General features: G+C 48.3%; 1 protein-coding gene across 4 annotated transcripts in view; it reads right to left on the bottom strand.

Moving 5' to 3' along the window:
• The window catches only part of PTPN14 (protein tyrosine phosphatase non-receptor type 14), a 154,697-nt gene that overhangs the window by 89,499 nt on the left and 47,756 nt on the right, over window positions 1-17,442 (bottom strand). For 2 of the 4 annotated variants that reach the window (XM_045838313.1, XM_045838311.1), the window contains one exon: window positions 3,477-3,804. In XM_045838313.1, the coding sequence (XP_045694269.1) occupies window positions 3,477-3,650 (174 nt within the window). In that variant the 5' untranslated portion in view covers window positions 3,651-3,804. Of the gene's footprint in view, window positions 1-3,476; window positions 3,805-10,737; window positions 10,868-12,725; window positions 12,851-17,442 lie in introns of those variants that run through there. The other 2 variants (XM_045838312.1, XM_045838314.1) reach the window with 2 other exon arrangements.

The following is a 17,442-nucleotide window of genomic DNA, read 5'->3' as shown; positions in this document are numbered from 1 at the left end:
GACACATTAAAATCTTCAAAGGCGGACTCCCACCAGCCCTTCCACACTCCTACCCTCCCCACCAGGGCCCGCCCCCCACAACACACACGAATGCATCAGTGCAAACTGAACTCGGCCCCTCCCTGGAGTTCCACATGCTTTCCTGTCCCTGTGCCTCCGCACCGGCTGTTCTCTCCGTGGCTTGCTTGTCCTGCTCTCTAAACCCTAGGGCTTCTCGGAGCAGGGGCCCTATCAGATTCAGCTTCCCTGGGCTTGACGGTACGGCTGGCCCTAGGAACCAGGCCTGGCCCTGCTGGACGCCATTTGAAACGGGAGCACATCTGTGCTTTCAAAACCAAAGTTGACCCCCAAAAGCTTACCATATATAGATACATGTCATTATACTTTGTCAGAACGCACGGGATATACAACACCAAGAATGAACCCTAATGGAAGCTGTGGACTCTGGGGGATAATGCTGTACTGATGTGGGTTCATCACCTGTGACAAATGTTCTCCCGTGGTTTGGAATGTTGATAGCAGAGAAGTGGGTAGGGGTGGGTGGGGGCAGGGGGTCTACAGAACTCCACTCTCCACTCAATTTGTTGTAAACCTAAAGCTGCTTTAAAAAATTATCTAATAAAATTAAGTGGTAAAACACAAATTGTAATTAACGTAGGTAAATAATTAAATAAAAGTCATTTTTCCTTTTCTAACCTAAAGCTATCATAAAGTTTAGGATGCACCTAAACCACAGGACACTTCTAAGGGCCAAGCCAAAAGTCCACCATAGTCTGGTTTCCGGGCCTTCTTCAAGACTCAGCGTTTTGTGATCGTTTAGACGGATTTCCACCTTCTCCTCTAAAGCGCCACCATCCGCTCTGCTCAGAAGTTGCCCCCAGTGCACCGTACAGGGGCAGGAGCAGACCTGGTGTTCGCCCCCCGCCACTCCGGCTTCCGGGTGGAGGGCGCATTCCTCCTCGAGGTGTGGGTGCAGAGAAGCAGAGCGAAGCTTTAGACGGCTCTGCCTCACCCTGCAGCTCAGGAGTAGCTCTGGGATTGTTTCACAAAAGCCCACACCTCCCATGCCACCTGTCACCGAACAAAAGCACACAATTAGAAAAGAAAGTGATTTGCTCTAAGGTGGATGCACCCGTTTGGGGCCCGTCAAAATAAAGCCAGCATGAAACGCCAACCACACCTTGGCATCAGAAGATCAGTCACACTGCCACACACACTTGACAGCAGAATGTGGACTTCACCGCGTTATCCTCTGTGACAACACATGGCGGGATGATCCGGGGTTGACCTTTGCCCTCTCGCTGCCGAAACAATAGTCTGCCAGGAGTAATTATTACCGCGCACAGCTCCAGACACGCCTCACCTTGCACCTTCCACGGCGGCTCTACCTGCTGATCAGCAGAGGTGGCTCTTCAGTCCCCAGAATGGGCTGCTTTTTCACACGCGGGGATCTGCAAAACTCCAGTTCTTCGTGCCCAGTCCCCGTTCAAAGGGCGAAGGCTCTGTCACTGGAACCTCCCATCCCCTGCTGGGGCTGCACGACTCTCTAAGGACAGCACCGCGGTGCCTGCCCTGCCTCTCCACGGGGCCTCCGGTCAATCTTAACTGTTGGTTTCAGCGCTGGGCTCCCCTACTTGTCTGCGCATGTCCTAACGATAAAACTGTGCCTTCTTCAGCTTCATTTCATCAAGCCCTAAAACAGTGCCTGATGCACTGCAGTTGCTCAAGATCGTCTTCAACGAAAAAGACTCAAACTGGAACAAGTACATGTTATTAGAGACAGCACTACGCATTTTCCATACTGTATCTCCTTCATGCTTGCGGCAGCCTTATAAGGTAAGTAAGTAAGGTCACCTAACTCAAAAGCGACAGGACTACAACTTGAACTCCAGTCCAAGACTCCGAAGCCTGCACTTGTACCTACTGAAACACGTGCTATATGCCTCCCCAAGCATGTGAAGAATACTCAGTTACTCTATTGTGAATTAGTGGGAATACTCCACAGTGAAACCACTACCTATATTTTTAAATGATCTATAACCAAAATTTTCCCAAGCATTTAGACCAATCTCCTGCTTGACCGATCTACAGTATTAAGGTTCTTCCTTTATACCCATGCACATACCTATGTTTAAATATGCACACCCAATGAGTTACTAATAAGCAAAAAAGAGCCGGCCACCAACCAGCAAGGACAGCACATGGTAATCTTACTGTGTCAGAGCTACACAGATCTGCTGGGCAGGACAGTCTCCTGCGCTGGAAAACGAACTTCAGAGGAAAGACCTGAGCTCCGCACCCAGAGTACTAACATGACGACCAGCAGGAGACAGAAGTGTTCAGTGGGGCAGTCCCGCAGGGGATGAACGTCGGTCTGCGGAAGACACCAAGGGGGAAGGAAGCCCTTCCGTGGCCCCAGTGCCTGTGCGCACGGACGGAAGGTGGATCGTGAGGACATCAAACACCATCACTTCCAACAGGCACCACCCACCTCTTCTCGATCACCCTGAGGTCTTAGGCAATGATGTCACAGGGCCTAGGACAATGACTAAGCTTCATCTGTCCTCAATACGGCTTGAATCTCAGGAGACTATAGTCATTTCAGCACTGGCAACCATTCAACCATGCCACCAGCCAGTATGACACATGGCTCTGACCATTCAACCATGCCACCTTACCCACCGGCCGGTATGACACATGGCTCCAACCATTCAATCATGCCACTTTACCCACCGGCCGGTATGACATATGGCTCTCAAGACACCAATGCTTGTATGGATTACTCACCACGACTCTTCTCTGAAACGGCTGTAAGACTGAAAAAAAACAGGGCTTGCTTGTTAGAAAGGACACACTGCCCTAAGTGAGGATCCCTTCTAAATAGTGACGGCACGGCTGTCTTTCTGGTCAACCCTGTGTTTGCGTAAAAGCCCAAAGAAGTCTCGCAGGCAGTGCAAAGAAAGCAAGGGCCAGGAGGAATCTTAAAAAGAACACAACCCCCATTTGCCAAGCCCCCACAAAAAGCCTCACTGCTCACACTCACTCGAAGTGCTTATTCTCTTCTTCTCTCCTTAGGAGAGGAAACTATAGAAACAAACGAGCAGAAATAAAAGCAGATGCACCCACCCCCCAGATGGGAGTTCTGTCCCTGAGGTGCGGCAGGAATGCCACCGCTCCAGCTCTCCACTCAACTCTTTTAAAGACAGAGAATGACTCTGGCGAGGAGAGTTTCTCATTTTCAATCCCCCCAGCACCTCCTCAGCCGCGGAAACAAAGGGAGGCCACCACCCTGTGGAAGCTCTAGGGGGTGTCTTGCTCATCTCCCCTAAAGGCTGTATGATCAAGCCTGTGCTAAAGTATAACAAAATTCTTCTAAACACAAGGCAGAGGCTCAAGAGCACGGTAAGTGCCACAAGACAGGTGGCTGGCCCCCTGGGTGAGTTCTCGCTCACACTCTCGATCACGCAGACTCTTACCTCCCGCAGCTCCAGCCGCTGGGCCACAGCCTCCAGGCACTCCTGCCCGGTGCTCTCCACCGACAGCGTGCACTCGATGACATTGCTGTCCAGCAGGCGGATCCGGGTGACAAAGCAGTTCTTGCTCAGGACGTTGTAGCGCCGTGTCCGGCGGAGCTTCAGGCCGAAAGGCATGGCTCGGTGGCCCTTGGACGCTGCCTTCCTATCCTGGCGTCCGCGCCCCTGAGGTGGCCTTAGCAGCTTCAGGACCAGGCGATGGCGCTACCAGCCGCGCTCCTTCCGACGCGGGAAAGGGTGTCCATACCCAGTGTGGCACTCTGCAGGATCGCTGCAGACAGAGAAGCAGCAGGTCAGTCGCTGAAGGGAAGCTACGGGACAGACGGCACCCCCTCTTCCCCGCCAAGATGAACGTCCAGATTCTAGAACCGGCAAGGCACCGGGGAGAGCCCATGCGTTCTGTCTCAGCTGGCAAGGGTGACGGGATAAAATCCACTTCATAGCTGAAGAAACAGAGGTTCAGAGAGAGTAAAAGAACTCGTCCAAGAATGCAGCCTGCACAGCAAACAATCCAAACCCGTCCATGCCACTGCGATGTGCATGCTTTTTCCACGCTACAATCCTGACCGCTCAAGGAAGCAATCAGAGTGGAATCTGACCAGTTGTTTTTAACTTCTAAACACATATTACCTCATCGCGACCTCGTGAATAACCCTACGCTGTAGCTTTTGTGACCCCTGTTTTCCAGAGTAAAAAAGTGAGGTTCACCGATTTAAATGATCCCCTGATCAAAACCTTATCTTGCCCCTCCTGACCGTGTGTGATACCGCCTCTTCGCTCTCACTAGCACGGTCTGCCTCCACGTTGACTTTAGTATTTTAGTACTTCTCCTCTTGTTTACTTTATCTACCTAGAATAAATAGCAGACTATGGAGGAACTACACATTCAATCCAGTCAGCAGCTTCCTACTTTTTTTCTTACTTCTCACCCAAGAAAATGCTTTTTATTGATTTGAGAGCAAAACATCAATGTGAGAGAGAAGCGCTGATTGGTTGCCTCCCGCACGCGTCCTGATCGACCCCCAACCGAGGTGTGTGCCCTGACCAGGCAGGGAACCCGCCACCATTCGGTGTTTGGGTCGACGCTCCCACAGGGCACCTGGCCAGGGCCACCTTTTAAAAACACTTTTAAATAGATAAATTCTTTAATGTGCTTAAAATTCTAATTCCTTGTCCTTCTTCTACCACATAGTTCGACAGCTAGATGTGGGGAACCACCCTACCGTCATTTTGTTGTTACAAAATGCTTGATGCAAACTCCTTGTCACCAAATTACAGATGATTTAATTTCCTAATAACGAGATTTCCTGACTCCCTGGGGTCCCGCCAAATGCCAGTGAGGGCAGCATTGCCATGGAGAACACAGCCATAAATAACAACAACCAAGGGGCTCTTCCATTCACTCCGCCCAGAGCCTGCACTGCTCTCACCCGGGGGCTCCTAGTTTCCAAAGAAATGCCAAGTGGCCTCCAGACCCCTCGCCTTTCTGCTGTCCATCAAGCTCAGAGGACCATCTCCTGTCCATGCGGTTGCTCTGTTAACTGGACTCCCTAAGTCCGGCAGGTTCAGCTGGTCTTCAAACCCTTCATCCACAGAGTTACCCCTGAGCCCCCTCCCCCAACGTGGGTGGACATACATGGCTAACGACTTGCAGGAATTCTTGAATGAATAAAGTGGCTTCGGTATTTAGCAGCCGCTCCATGTCCTTACCCCAGGCCTCGTGCAAGTTGTCAGGGCACAGCCCTACAACACTGCAAAACACACTCCCCACACTGCATTGGCCGGTCTTTGAGGCCTGCCCTCAGCACATTCCTGAGCATGACAAGTATATGTTTTATGACGGCTTAAAATACACAGGCCAGTAGAGACTTTGGCTTGGTGAAATATATTAACATTTCTAAATCGCTTTATGTTGGCAGAGGATCGTGTTTACCTCCAAGGTAAGCCAACCTGACGATCTTGTGATATCTCCAGAAAGGAGTATGGAGGCACCTGCCCCCAAAAGGCAGAAAGGGAGCCAGAATTCAAATACAGAGCCCTGAAGAGTTTACTACTCACACATTTCCACAACTTGTTGAAACACAGAGCACAAAACCCCAAGATTCAATTCCTATATTAGCTGGGGAGCCTCGAACAGAGGGAAATATTTGCTCTGTGGGCACAAGCCACATAGCTTATCCTGGGCCAGGCACTTTTACAGCGGGGCGTGTCTCATCTTAAACTCCGATGAAGGAATGCGGCTGGCTTGGTGCACATTTCTCCCCGCCACTATGAAAAACAACCCTGGCTACCCATTCTTTCGGACTCCATCCATCATGCCCAGTTAGTTCGTGAAAAACAAAAAGTAAGCTGCAGAACAACGTGTTCAGGTTATCACAGTTTTGATAACATACAAACGAAAAACACGCACAAATGAGAAAGAACGTAAGTTCACCAAAATGACGAATTGTTATCTCAGGGCTGCCCAGTGGTGATATTAACTAGAACTCTCGCTTTGTATGTTACAGACTTCTAAATGGTTCTAACGCTTTACAACTGCCTTGTATTATTTTTGCAAATAAAGATTAAAGTGCTTTAACTACTGAAAACGTTATATGTCAGGAGCAACATCTGCCAACTTGGCGAGATATCTCCTATGAAATGCCTGACTCTCGAGTTTTAAAAAAATGTCTTAAATCTTCAGTTTGCTAGAAACTTCCTTGGTAAGGTAGCAACAAAAAAGTTATAAGAAAACTGGTCTGTTCCTTCTATAGGTTAAGGTGATGAATCAAAAACTGAACAGGTATCAGAAACTACTATAAAGGGCACATGGACAAAACCAAGGGGGAGGGTGGAAGCAAGGGAGGGAGGTGGGTCTGGCTGGGGTGGGGGGAGTGGTGGGGGAAAAATGCAGACAACTGTAATTGAACAATAATAAAGTAATTTTTTAAAAATAAATAAAATTAAAAATTAAATAAATATGCACTTATTGTACTTATTGCACACCAAAAAAATTGAAAAGGTAGGATTAGAAGGCAGCTGTTCTAGAGTAAAAGATATTTAAGTGTTAGAAAAACAAAATGCAATGTGTGACCCTTGATCAAATCTAGGTTTGGAAAAAATAGCTACAAAAGACAAGAACAATTAGAGAAATTTGAAATAGAGCTTAGGAACTAGAGATGAATGTGTTACAGTTCATTTCCTTCCATTTTTGGTGGTGGAATTAGGGTCGTGTAAGAGAGTGGTGTTAGGAGATGCCAAGGGGTACACGTAGGGGCGAAAATGTCATGGTGCCTGTAACTTACTAACACGTGGCTAAAAACAACACACACACACAAGTCCACACACACATTCAGAGGTGAAGCAAGTATGACAAAGTGGTAACAGCTGATGAATCTCAGTGGTGGGCATCCAGTTATCCATGGCACTATCCTTTTAGCTTTTCTGTACCCCTAAAAACTTTCACAATCAAAAGGTTTTTAAAAAAATAGGCAACCAATAGGTTGCTGAACAGGCAGCAACCACACCTACTCCCTACAGCTCCGTTTAAGTGGTACTGCCTCTTTAAGTGGGACTTCTCTGGTCCCGCCCACCAGAGATCACTTATTTCAGGGTACCAAACTGATTCACCATAGAAGCAGCAGCACAGTCTGACCCCAGACTCCTCCAGAGCAAGAAGCACATTTCCTCCATTTTCGACAAACACATACACACACATCATTTACCTAAATTAAAAGCTCATGGCATCTACACACAGAACCTGTGTGGCCACAGAGCTGGGCTTCTGGAAAAAACTTCCAGGCACTCATTTAAGACATTCCTTACCCTCAGAAAAGGCTACCCCTGAATTATCTCAGGTAAACGATCTCTTTGACACTAACCTGTAACAAGAGGGTTAGAGAAGATGATCTTAACACTCGAAGAATCTGGGAATTACCTGCGATGTTTAAGCTCCTGAAAAATCCATACCGTGTGTCACTCACCCACTTTTTAACTATCCAGAACGGATCACAGTTCTACCTGAAGCATAACCCAGCTCCCTGCTGCATTTTAAGCCCAATCCTCTGCTGTGTCGTTGAAAGGCAGAGACAGCCAAGATCGCGACATCCCACCATACGACAGAATCGACATGGAGTCTGCTGGCAAGTTCTCTGTGAAAAGCCTGGCGCATGTGGTTTGCTAGGACTTCATCATATCTACCACGTGAGCATTATACAACGTGGAACTACATGCCACACTCTTCTAGAAAGGGCCCATGTTGATGGTACTTCAGATTTTCCTGATGGAGCTGGCTTTTCAAGAGAGATCCACTGAGACAGTCATCACTCTGTTCACTACGAGGTGTTTGTGTTTGTTTTGTTTCAATGGGAAGCTCCTTTAAAAATAAAAAGGCAACTCAAAAGGCAGGATTTTATTTATCTGCTCTTCAAGAATATATCTGGTACAGAATACGGGCTGCAATTGTTGCTGATACCCATTCAGGAAGTTAAAATCAGGCTTTTTTGTTACTATGGATTGTAAAACTAACAGTACTGACTCATGATTTTTCTAAAACATTAATTAATTGATTCTCATTTCAAAATAAAATCTATTAATCCTCTTTTTATGAGGTGTATCTTAGAAAAGCAGCATCAGATCAGGGAGTCAGATGCTAGCCCTTTAGAGATGCAAGTAATTGGGAATAAGAAGCAGAAGCAAAAAAAAAAAAAAAACCATGAAAGTGTCACAAGCACTGAGCGCTCTCTAGCTCCGAGCTCCTTCTCTCCAGGAGCAAAGGGAAGTTGAGCTAAAGACTACGCTGAGGAAGGACACTTCGCAGAAGAAGGCTGAGCTGAGTGCTTCAAAGAACCAGTTTACTCTTAAGGAAAAGATCACGGGCAAACCTTGGGGCAAAGCACTAGCGTTAACCAGAGAGGCCTGTGCTGAATGCTAAGTCATCGATCCTCCCTCAGCCTCAGTTTACTTATCTGTAAAGAGAGCACCTGCCCAGCCGTTTGTGAGCAGTAAGTGAGAAAACGTGGGGGGGGGGGCACTCAGGAGGTGTGAGTGCAGTCCTTTCCTCTTCCTGGTCACTGTAAGCCAGTAGCTCAAAGGACAGCAAGGCAGGTGTGAAAAGAAGGCTTTGAGTACCTTCCCAAGCACTGTGGAAAGGGTCCTTTTAAAAGAAGAGAAAAGGGCAAAGCAAAGAATACAGGGCTTAGCACAAAGCTCTGTGAGGCTCTGGCAATTCCCTGGGGAAAGGGACCAAGAGTAGAAATGAACTGTGTCTCCCAGCACTGCCACCCAGGGCAGAAGGAGTCAATCACTCGAGGGAAAGCCTATGGAGCCCGCCCAGAGTGGGCAAGACTAGCCTCCGTCCTATCTCAGTCAGTAACATGTATATAGTGCTTGGTGTTAGCAACGGTTCCTCTAGCATCGGGGGGAATTGGTTCCAAATGGCCTTGGGTCTTACAACCTGCGTGGCTGTGCCTCCACAGCTGAGGGCACACCCGTCTCCCTCGCCCGGGAGAAATTCCCACCTGTGTCTTAGCTCCCCCCGGGAATCCCGGAGGGAGAGGTCTGTGTCCGATTCAGCGTGTGGTCTCCTATAAACCGAACATGGAGCTTTACACATGGCAGGAAGCTAAATAAATATTTGCCGTTGCGATGAAAGAATGAATCCTGAAGGAGTGGAGGTTTGCTGCCCAGCCAGGGCAGGGCCTCCTGGTGACCTCAGTGACACTTGAGGAATTTGGAGCCTTAGATAGGTCTGACTTTGGGGGGGTGGCTTAAGAGAGGCTTAAACCGTGCAAAACCGGAATGAGAGGTTATTCAGCTCACTGGTGCTCTGTAGGGGGATGAAAAACTGAACCAAGAATTCTAAAAGAATATCCCCACCACCCAAGTGTCCCTTTTGTAGACCTTCAGGTGCCTGACGCTGGGGGTGGTCTCAAAGGCCCAAGAAAGGAGGCACCCCATGGAAGTTCTTTGCAAAAACGACAATGGAACTGAGGTGACAAACAGGATTCTTGTGTGCCCGTGACTGCCAAAAACTGTCTGTCGGGATGTTTGCTCTGTAAGCACCACGTCTGCCTTTTATACCGCACGGCGCAGGGACAGGGACATGCAGAAAAGCGCGGTCCCTTCCGGAACCCCCTCCTCACGAGTCAGTCGGCTCCCCGGGAGCTCCACCGCGGACGTCACCTCCGTGACTCTCAGCGTCCCTGACTCTCGTTTCTTTCCCTAACATTCTCCACGAAAAACCTGCTCAGCTGAAAGCACAGAGCAAAGACGGTTTTCTGATGATGTAGAAAAAGCCACTCAGCTGATGTAATAAATCTTTGAATATGATGGATAAGAAGCAGAGGGATTGTTCATAGTATCAACCCAATACAGCCTAATCCTCTTTACTGAATTACCTGTCGGGTCTTTAGAGACTTGAAAGAGAAATTAAAACCCAAATCGTACACATGGCCATCACCCATTCTTTTTATCTCCCCAGCTATGCTATGGACACTTGCCTTTTTTCCCCTGAAGTTCTCAAATCACTACTAGGAGCCAACTGCTGTTCAGTTGCATTGGATATTTACCAACAGGCTCTGGAACTTTTCTAGCACTCTGTATTTTCACAGCTCCCAAGCACACCTCACAGAACTATGTAACCCTCGTCTGGGTGTGGGAGAGGAAAAACTGATGCAACTAGTCCGTCCTGTGTATAAACGCGTGTGCGGCGCAGCTTGGGTTTGAAAAATACTGGGTCACTTTCCGCAGGAGAACTTCAAAAAGGAACGGGGGTGGAGGAAAGGGGTTGGAAAAATGTCTTCTCTGATTTCCCCCTCAGAGAAGGGCAAAAAAGAAGTGAGTTTGGCTTGGTGAGAATTAGACTATTCATTGCTTCTATAAATTTTACTGCAGTAGAACGCCCAAATGATATCCATACATCAAATTATTTTTAGCCAAGTAAAATCACTGTGGAAGGCTTAAACTGCAAGCCCCTAACTTTCAGCTGCTAAGCAACTGCCACAACAAAAGCAGAACGGTCACATTTTTTAATTCCTTCGTTTCTCGCCTCCTAACTCACTCTCAAACATGCAGTGGTGAGATGGAGAGAAATCTGTCCAAAAGCACATTTTCCAGCTTTCCTGGGTGCTAGCCATGCACAAGACCTCTCGAGGCTCCATTACGCTACATCTGAAGTTAGAGGAAAGATCCCCGAGAAACTGTTCCTATCAAGGTGCGAGCTCACCTCCGCGAGCCGTGGCCGCACGACCACGTCATCTCGGCGAAAGATCACTGGAAACCAGCAAGCGGAGCCAGAACACCCCAGAGCAGTCAAAGGGCGCGAAGTTCTCAATCCCAACACCACCACTGCGCTCGGGAAACACCACCACCCTCCCACCTGGTGTGCACACAGTCCTGGGCCCTCCTCCGGGGCCTCGGCAGGTTTCAAGGAGACAAGGAAGGGCACGATGACGGGGGTGAAGGTGGCAAGGTGGGAGGGGACACATAAGCTCTAAAAACAAGCACTCCACAGCATGGGAGACCGGGTCAAAAACTGCCCTGTAGTAAATAGGAACAATTAAGTAATATCCAGCCTACTCTGGTCAAAAAGGCAGAAAAGTCTACTTTTAAACAGCCCCATCCATCCATGGCTGTTAAAAATAATAAATGGTTCTTGAGAGGAAAAGCTCCCATCACCTGGAATCACTTTTACCCCCGAGCAGCGGTCCCCTATCTTTAATTCCTGCTCCAGCACTGAGAAACAGGCCAGCTCCACGGAGTATCATGGGGTTTTCAACAGAGGGGGCGCAGGTGAGGGGCTGCAGAAGCAGACTCTGGGAGGACAAGGAGTTGAACACCCCCACCCCGGGTAATTGTTTTAAAAAAAATCATTTCCCCATCCCCAGCTTTGAGGATAACTGCCTTCTCTAAAAAGACAAAATCTTCCCACAAAAGGAATCTTAAAACATGAAAGTTTCATTTTTGACTTGACTGAAACTTCTAAGGCATTCAAAATCCACCTGGAATATGTATGGATAAAACAATATGTTATCTGGGGTGTTTTAAACAATAACGGGGTGGGGGATGGGATGGGGTACAGATGAAGGAACACAGGCCACGCTGACATCCCTTGCTCGTGGGAGACAGGCATGTGAGGGGCCATGCCATTCTCTCCAGTTCTGTACATGCTTGGCATTTTCCATATTAAAAAGTTGGGTTTTTTAATAAAGTATTTCTTCAAGGGAAATTTGTCAAGTAACCTGGTAAAATAACACAATAGTGCCCACATTGTACGTTACAGAAAAAACGGGGTCAGAATTTTTCCTCCAACTGAACCCCCTTCCTGCCCTTCCAAAACAAAACTTATGTTTAACTAGATCAAATGGACAGTCAGAGCTCATTTCATTTTTAAAAGGCGGCAGGAAAACTTCTTTCTGTAGGTAAAGTGACAATTTGGATAAAATGCAAAGGCCAGTCAATCAGGCGTAAGATACGGGAGTCTTCCGTGTCCCACTGGCATCATCCGCGGTGCCAGAAGAGCTGACTCTGGCTGGCTTCTCAGATGAGCCTTCTCTGTCTATTCACGCCAGGAATGCTTTGTCCTAAGACTCCACCCTTCTTTGAGACCGTGGAATCTGCAACTCTCCGATTCCACGGAGACTGGGCCCCGGAACGTCAGGGCTAATCCCAGCTGGGAACCAGAATGGAAGATTCCCGCCTTTGTCAGACACTAACAAGGCAATGATGAGCGCCTGGATTTACCCTGCAGAGTGTTTTCTCCAAGGGCCCTAGGGCCCTGAGGCTGTTCCTAATGCCCCCATTTTATAGACCAGGGCACCGAGGCTGCAGAGGTTAAGAACGTGCCCCAAATCATGCAGACACTAAGGACATTATCTGACCCGGTGTTCCTACTCAGGGAACTACGGTAATCATATCCAGATAGGGGCTGAGACTACAACCTGGTGACATAAAAATAACCATGACCAGAGCAAGCAAGCACATTCTATAAGGAAGACTGGAACACCAGGGCGGGGACGGGGGTGGGGGGGTGCCTACTTTCAGTCACCCACGATGGCCTTCATTTAGATATGGCAGAAATGGACTCCGAGGCTGGTGACCAATTTTCGGCCCCAGGCTATTCTATGCAGAGGACCTGGCCCAGTACCAGAGTCCTGCCCCTGCCACACACAGTGCCCTCTTCTCCCCTCGCCAGCTCCGCAGCACAGCTCTTACCTGGACGCTTCTTTCCAGAGCACCAGACTGGGCTGCGCTGTGAGACAATCCCAGCACGTCGCACACAAGCTCCTCCAAAACCAATCTCAAAAACACAACCACAAGAGCAGCCAAAGAGGTTTTCCAGCCTGGTCATATGACTCACTCATCAAAACAGAAGCAACTCTCGGAGGGTAAACACACCTTGAACTTGCTTCGCCCTCCCCTGCGATGTGTGCCCTGAGGGGCTCTTCGTGAGAGCCCGTTGCAAGCGACCTCCTCCGGGAGCCAAGTTTTCCACACCTCCCTTTCCCCCGTTTCCTTCCTGCCTGAGAGCCCGAGTTCCCTCGACTTCCCTTCCAGGTCCAGCGCTTTCAGAGGAGAGGACTCATCAGTGTCACTTCCTATCCAAACACAAGCAGAGGCCAAGCATCTCTGCCAAGTCTCTGCAACTGGGTCTGCGTGTCCAGCGCCCTCTTCCCTGGCCTCTTGAGCCCCACCAGTCAGCCTCACTCAGATGGGGAGGCATTCCCACGCAGAAGCCACTTACGAGCTGTACGACCAGGGCTCAGCGGCCACTTCCCTTTCTGCGTGTAGAGCACGGGGTGATGACAGTACCCACCACTCGAGCGGCTGGGAGGGTTGCAGGAGTTAGGAATATCCACAGGCTGGCACAGCGCTGGTGCAGGGCACGCACCATTCATGTGTTTGTTCTCACTGCCTTGTTATCGGTGTTATTTCACCCAACACTGCAGGAAATCCAAGGAAAGAGAGCGAGTGCCTGCGATGTAGCACAGGAGTAAAAACAAAAACGGCTTTCCAACAGGCCAAGGGTGACAGAACTGTTGAAGTTAAGGCTGATCCTCATAAGGAGGCAACACGTGAATGCAAGTGCAAGTCCCACTGACGGAGAACCGTGACAGACTGCCCGGTGGGTTTCAGATGGGCGCCCACTCCAGGGAGCCAGGGGGACAACCAAGAGGGCTCTGGAGCGTCAGAGGCAACTGCTGCTCCAGAGCCCAGACGGTGACTCAGAGGGGAGAAAGCACGAACGCAGGTAGGAACTAGTGTCAGCTGTTAGAGTTGCACAACCCCACCTGATGGGACCGAACGATAATTACTAATGGGAGAAAATAAAGCCTCTAAACAGAGGTGGTCACGAGGTATCACATGTAGATACCTCCATGTAAACAGACTGCAAACATACATGTGCACACGCACAGCAGAGCCATCAGGAATGTTCTTTCTTCCCTCCGCCCCCTGCCTAGTAGACACACACACGGCATCTAAGGGGGTACGTAGGAAAATTTGTGTGGTGCTAAGTAGCTCTCTGACATTACGAAGAAATGACATTACCTGTCTACCTCTAGCACAGTAATCTGCTGCTGTAAAAACCATCATCTGTTAGCGTAGGACCGCTCCGTCACCCTGGGTGACCTCCAGCTGAAAATCTGCCCAGCTGCCTGCCCGAGGCAGAGCAAGCCGGGGCCTCTGGGGACAAGATGCTGTGTGTATGGGGACGGCTGCCCCCGCGTAGGGGACACCTGCAGCCCTGCAGGGTGTGAGCACAGCAAGAGCAGGAGGGCAAATGTCCAGCGCGTCAGTCCTCAAACTGGACTCTTAGCTCCTACGAGCTGAATAGCTTAAACATGAACAACGTCTGACAAATTCATCTCGAATAAATACAGCAAATATTACACAGCATGCAAACGTAATGCAAAGAGGCTCCCTCCACTCTCTTGATTTAGACCTAAGTTTCAGAATGTTAAGGATTTCAAACTTCCCTGGGGAAAAAAATCACCACCTGCTGAAATCTATGTGCATAAGAAAAAGAAAAAAATCCCTGGGAAAAGAATGCACATCTGTACTTCCACTAGATTGTAAGAGGGCAGGAACCAACAAAGTTTTATACAGCCCTTGTAACCCCAAGTCCCTCGGCACTATAATTAACACGTGCTGTGACTCAGCAAGGCCACTTTGGGGAAACTCACTGGAAATAAAAGCAGTGAATCTTAAGGGCTGTGTATAAAGAGCAACAAACACCCCGAGCATCCACAGTGGAGTAATGGCCAAAGAAATCTTGGCAGGGGGTATTATTTAGGGTATTATGTCATTATTACACATTAGTTCGATCTGAATCTACTGACTCAGAGCGGCGCCCATGGTGCACTGGTGGGAGGGAAGAGTTGCAGAGTAACATGCAAGGCAAACAAAAGTCACACCAGTCATCGTGTCTGTGTCTGTGTCTGTGTCCGCACTTCCACCGGTGTAGAGAAAGGCACGGAACGCGTCCGTCCTCGGAAGGAGGAAAGGGGAGCAGAAACCTCCACCCTGCCCCTGTGCAACCTCTGGAGCATTAATGTTGTATCAGACCAAAAAAAAAAAAAAAGGTATTTTAAACCACTTATCTCTCTGCCTTTCCTTAATCCTCTCTATAAGAAAATTTGGAATAAGTCTTCCCTGAGGAGTAGTATTATATCAGTTGTCATTTATCATTTCGGCTATAATATCATCTGAGTGATTTACATGCATTATCTCATGTAATCCTCGCAATCCCAATTTACAGCCAGCTGAGACTGTATAATCCGGCCAAAGTCCCAAAGCTGGCGGGTGGCAGAGGCTGGCTCCGAGGCCCAGTCCTCCACCCACTATGCAGTGTGCAGCCAACAGGACCCTTTCTCTCGGCGGCGATAGCCCACCGCCACGACCTCAGAAGCAGCAGCTCTAAGGAGAGCCTTGGAGGAACAGAGCATGTTGCCTTCCATCAAGCGGTAACTATGGAGATGACTTGGCCCCAACATCAAATGACTATACTTCCTTGTATTTACATATCACTTCCTCAAAAACGATTATTCACTCAGCACAGACTACTGATTGCGGGAAATCCCTGATAACAAGGAAAGACGCCTCCCTGCCCACTGAGTCCTGGGAAATGCGAGGTAAGGACCTGAACGAGGAGCCGCAGCCACGCTGGGCTGCTGCGGAGAGGTCAGCCCAGGCAGAGGCTAAGGCGAGAAAGCAGGAGTGGACGAAGATGCACACCAACCATCTGGAGACTGTCCCAGGGTCCAGAACATTCCAGAAAAAATAAGGAAGATGGCAAAGGTACGTGGCTCAAGAAGAAACAAAGAGCTCAAGCGGGGAGAGGCTGGGGAAGAAGATTATGCCAAGCTCATTTTATTTTCCATAAATGGAGTGTTTGAAACAGAAGCAATGGGAGCTCCAAACAAACACAATACGAGACAAGAATAAAAATCAAAATGTGCTAGCATCTTTCGGTCACATTTTTTTTAATGTTCCATTTAAGCCAGTACTGGGGCCCTATTCATCCGTTGTCAAGCATACTGACTGCTACAGGAAGTCCAATCGGTCAATGAGGGTTCTCATACAGCAACCTCAATAGGCAAGTGATAAAAAAAATGAGGATTTCATCCTACTACCTGCGCCTGAATGCTCTCAAAAGAGTGCACCAATTTGGAAAAAAATGTAATGGCGCTTAGTCACTTCTCTACCAAGTTGAGAATTTTTAGATGGTGGCTAATCACATCAAAGACAAAAAAGACCCCAGGTGACCGTATCTTGGTGGCTCATTTCAGTAACAGTCTCCACTGTGTTGAAATGTCTTCTTGTAAAATACACTTAAATCTCTCCTGCTAATTGCACCTATTTCTCATTAAAGTCTTTCTTTCACCTTGAAAAGGGCCACTAGGACCCATCCTCTCCGCGTTACCCCTTCACATATTTAACACTCTTATTAAGACACTGCCTCAGATTCTCCAACAGAAATAGTCCTACCTGTCTTACCTTCTCTTTTTAGGTACTTACTCATCGCCCTTTAATTTTCTCTGTGGTTCCCAATGAACTCTGACCTCTCCTTGTGTTCTTTTAGTTGCAAAACAAAAATGAGACAAGTCGTCTTTACAACCTAACTCATTAAGATGGGCTTATTATTCAACAGAAAACACCGACTATACACGCTGGACTTTCCCATCAAATCTTTGCTTCAAGGAAAAACTCTCACCAGGGAAAGATGGCAAAAGAGAATCCAAGCCCACTCTCGTGTATATCAAATAATAAAGACAGACCAGGACAAAGGAAAACTAAAAATGGGTCTGGAATACCTAGGTTTAATTCCTTGCTCTGTCTGGGGACTTCAATCCAGTCAATAATCAAAATTTGGAGTTAGAGGTTGGGAGATTGCTTTCCTTTGTCACAAAATAAAGATGGTTTTGCTCTTTTCCCAATTGAGAAATCACTTCCAATTGAGGAGGGGAACAAGATACAAATGCTAAAAGCTCCAGGCATGATGAAAGGAGAGAATTTCAGGAACCCCACATCAAAAAATATAAACCCAGAAGGAAACACCCGGGAGTGCAAGCCAATGTAGAGGTGAGCCCCTGGACGTTGAACTTGAGAGGCGCAAGGCACCAGGTCGTCTCTTCTGTTTCAGGAGGTGGGGAGGTGGTCTCGTTTTGCCAAGTGTGGAGGCTGTGAGTAGGGAAGGGCCCAAAAGTAGGGGAATTGTCTCGAAGTCTTTCAGAAGTGTTACCCCTCCCAGTCCTTCCAGAACAGGAAGTCGGAGGGCTCCAGGGGAAGAAAGAGAAGGGGGGAATTACCTGATGAGACTGGATCATGTGGAAAGTTATGCAGGAGGTGTGTGGGAAGGATGAGTCAGATGTTTAAAGGAAACCGAGCCAATGAAAAGGTGAACGCTAAGCAGGGTATTAGTGCAGCTAAT

The sequence above is a fragment of the Phyllostomus hastatus genome, unplaced genomic scaffold, assembly GCF_019186645.2.
Source record: "Phyllostomus hastatus isolate PE091 unplaced genomic scaffold, TTU_PhHast_1.1 phas_contig_283, whole genome shotgun sequence".
Classification (NCBI taxonomy): Eukaryota; Metazoa; Chordata; class Mammalia; order Chiroptera; family Phyllostomidae; genus Phyllostomus; species Phyllostomus hastatus.
This window is presented reverse-complemented; position numbering and strand designations above follow the sequence as displayed.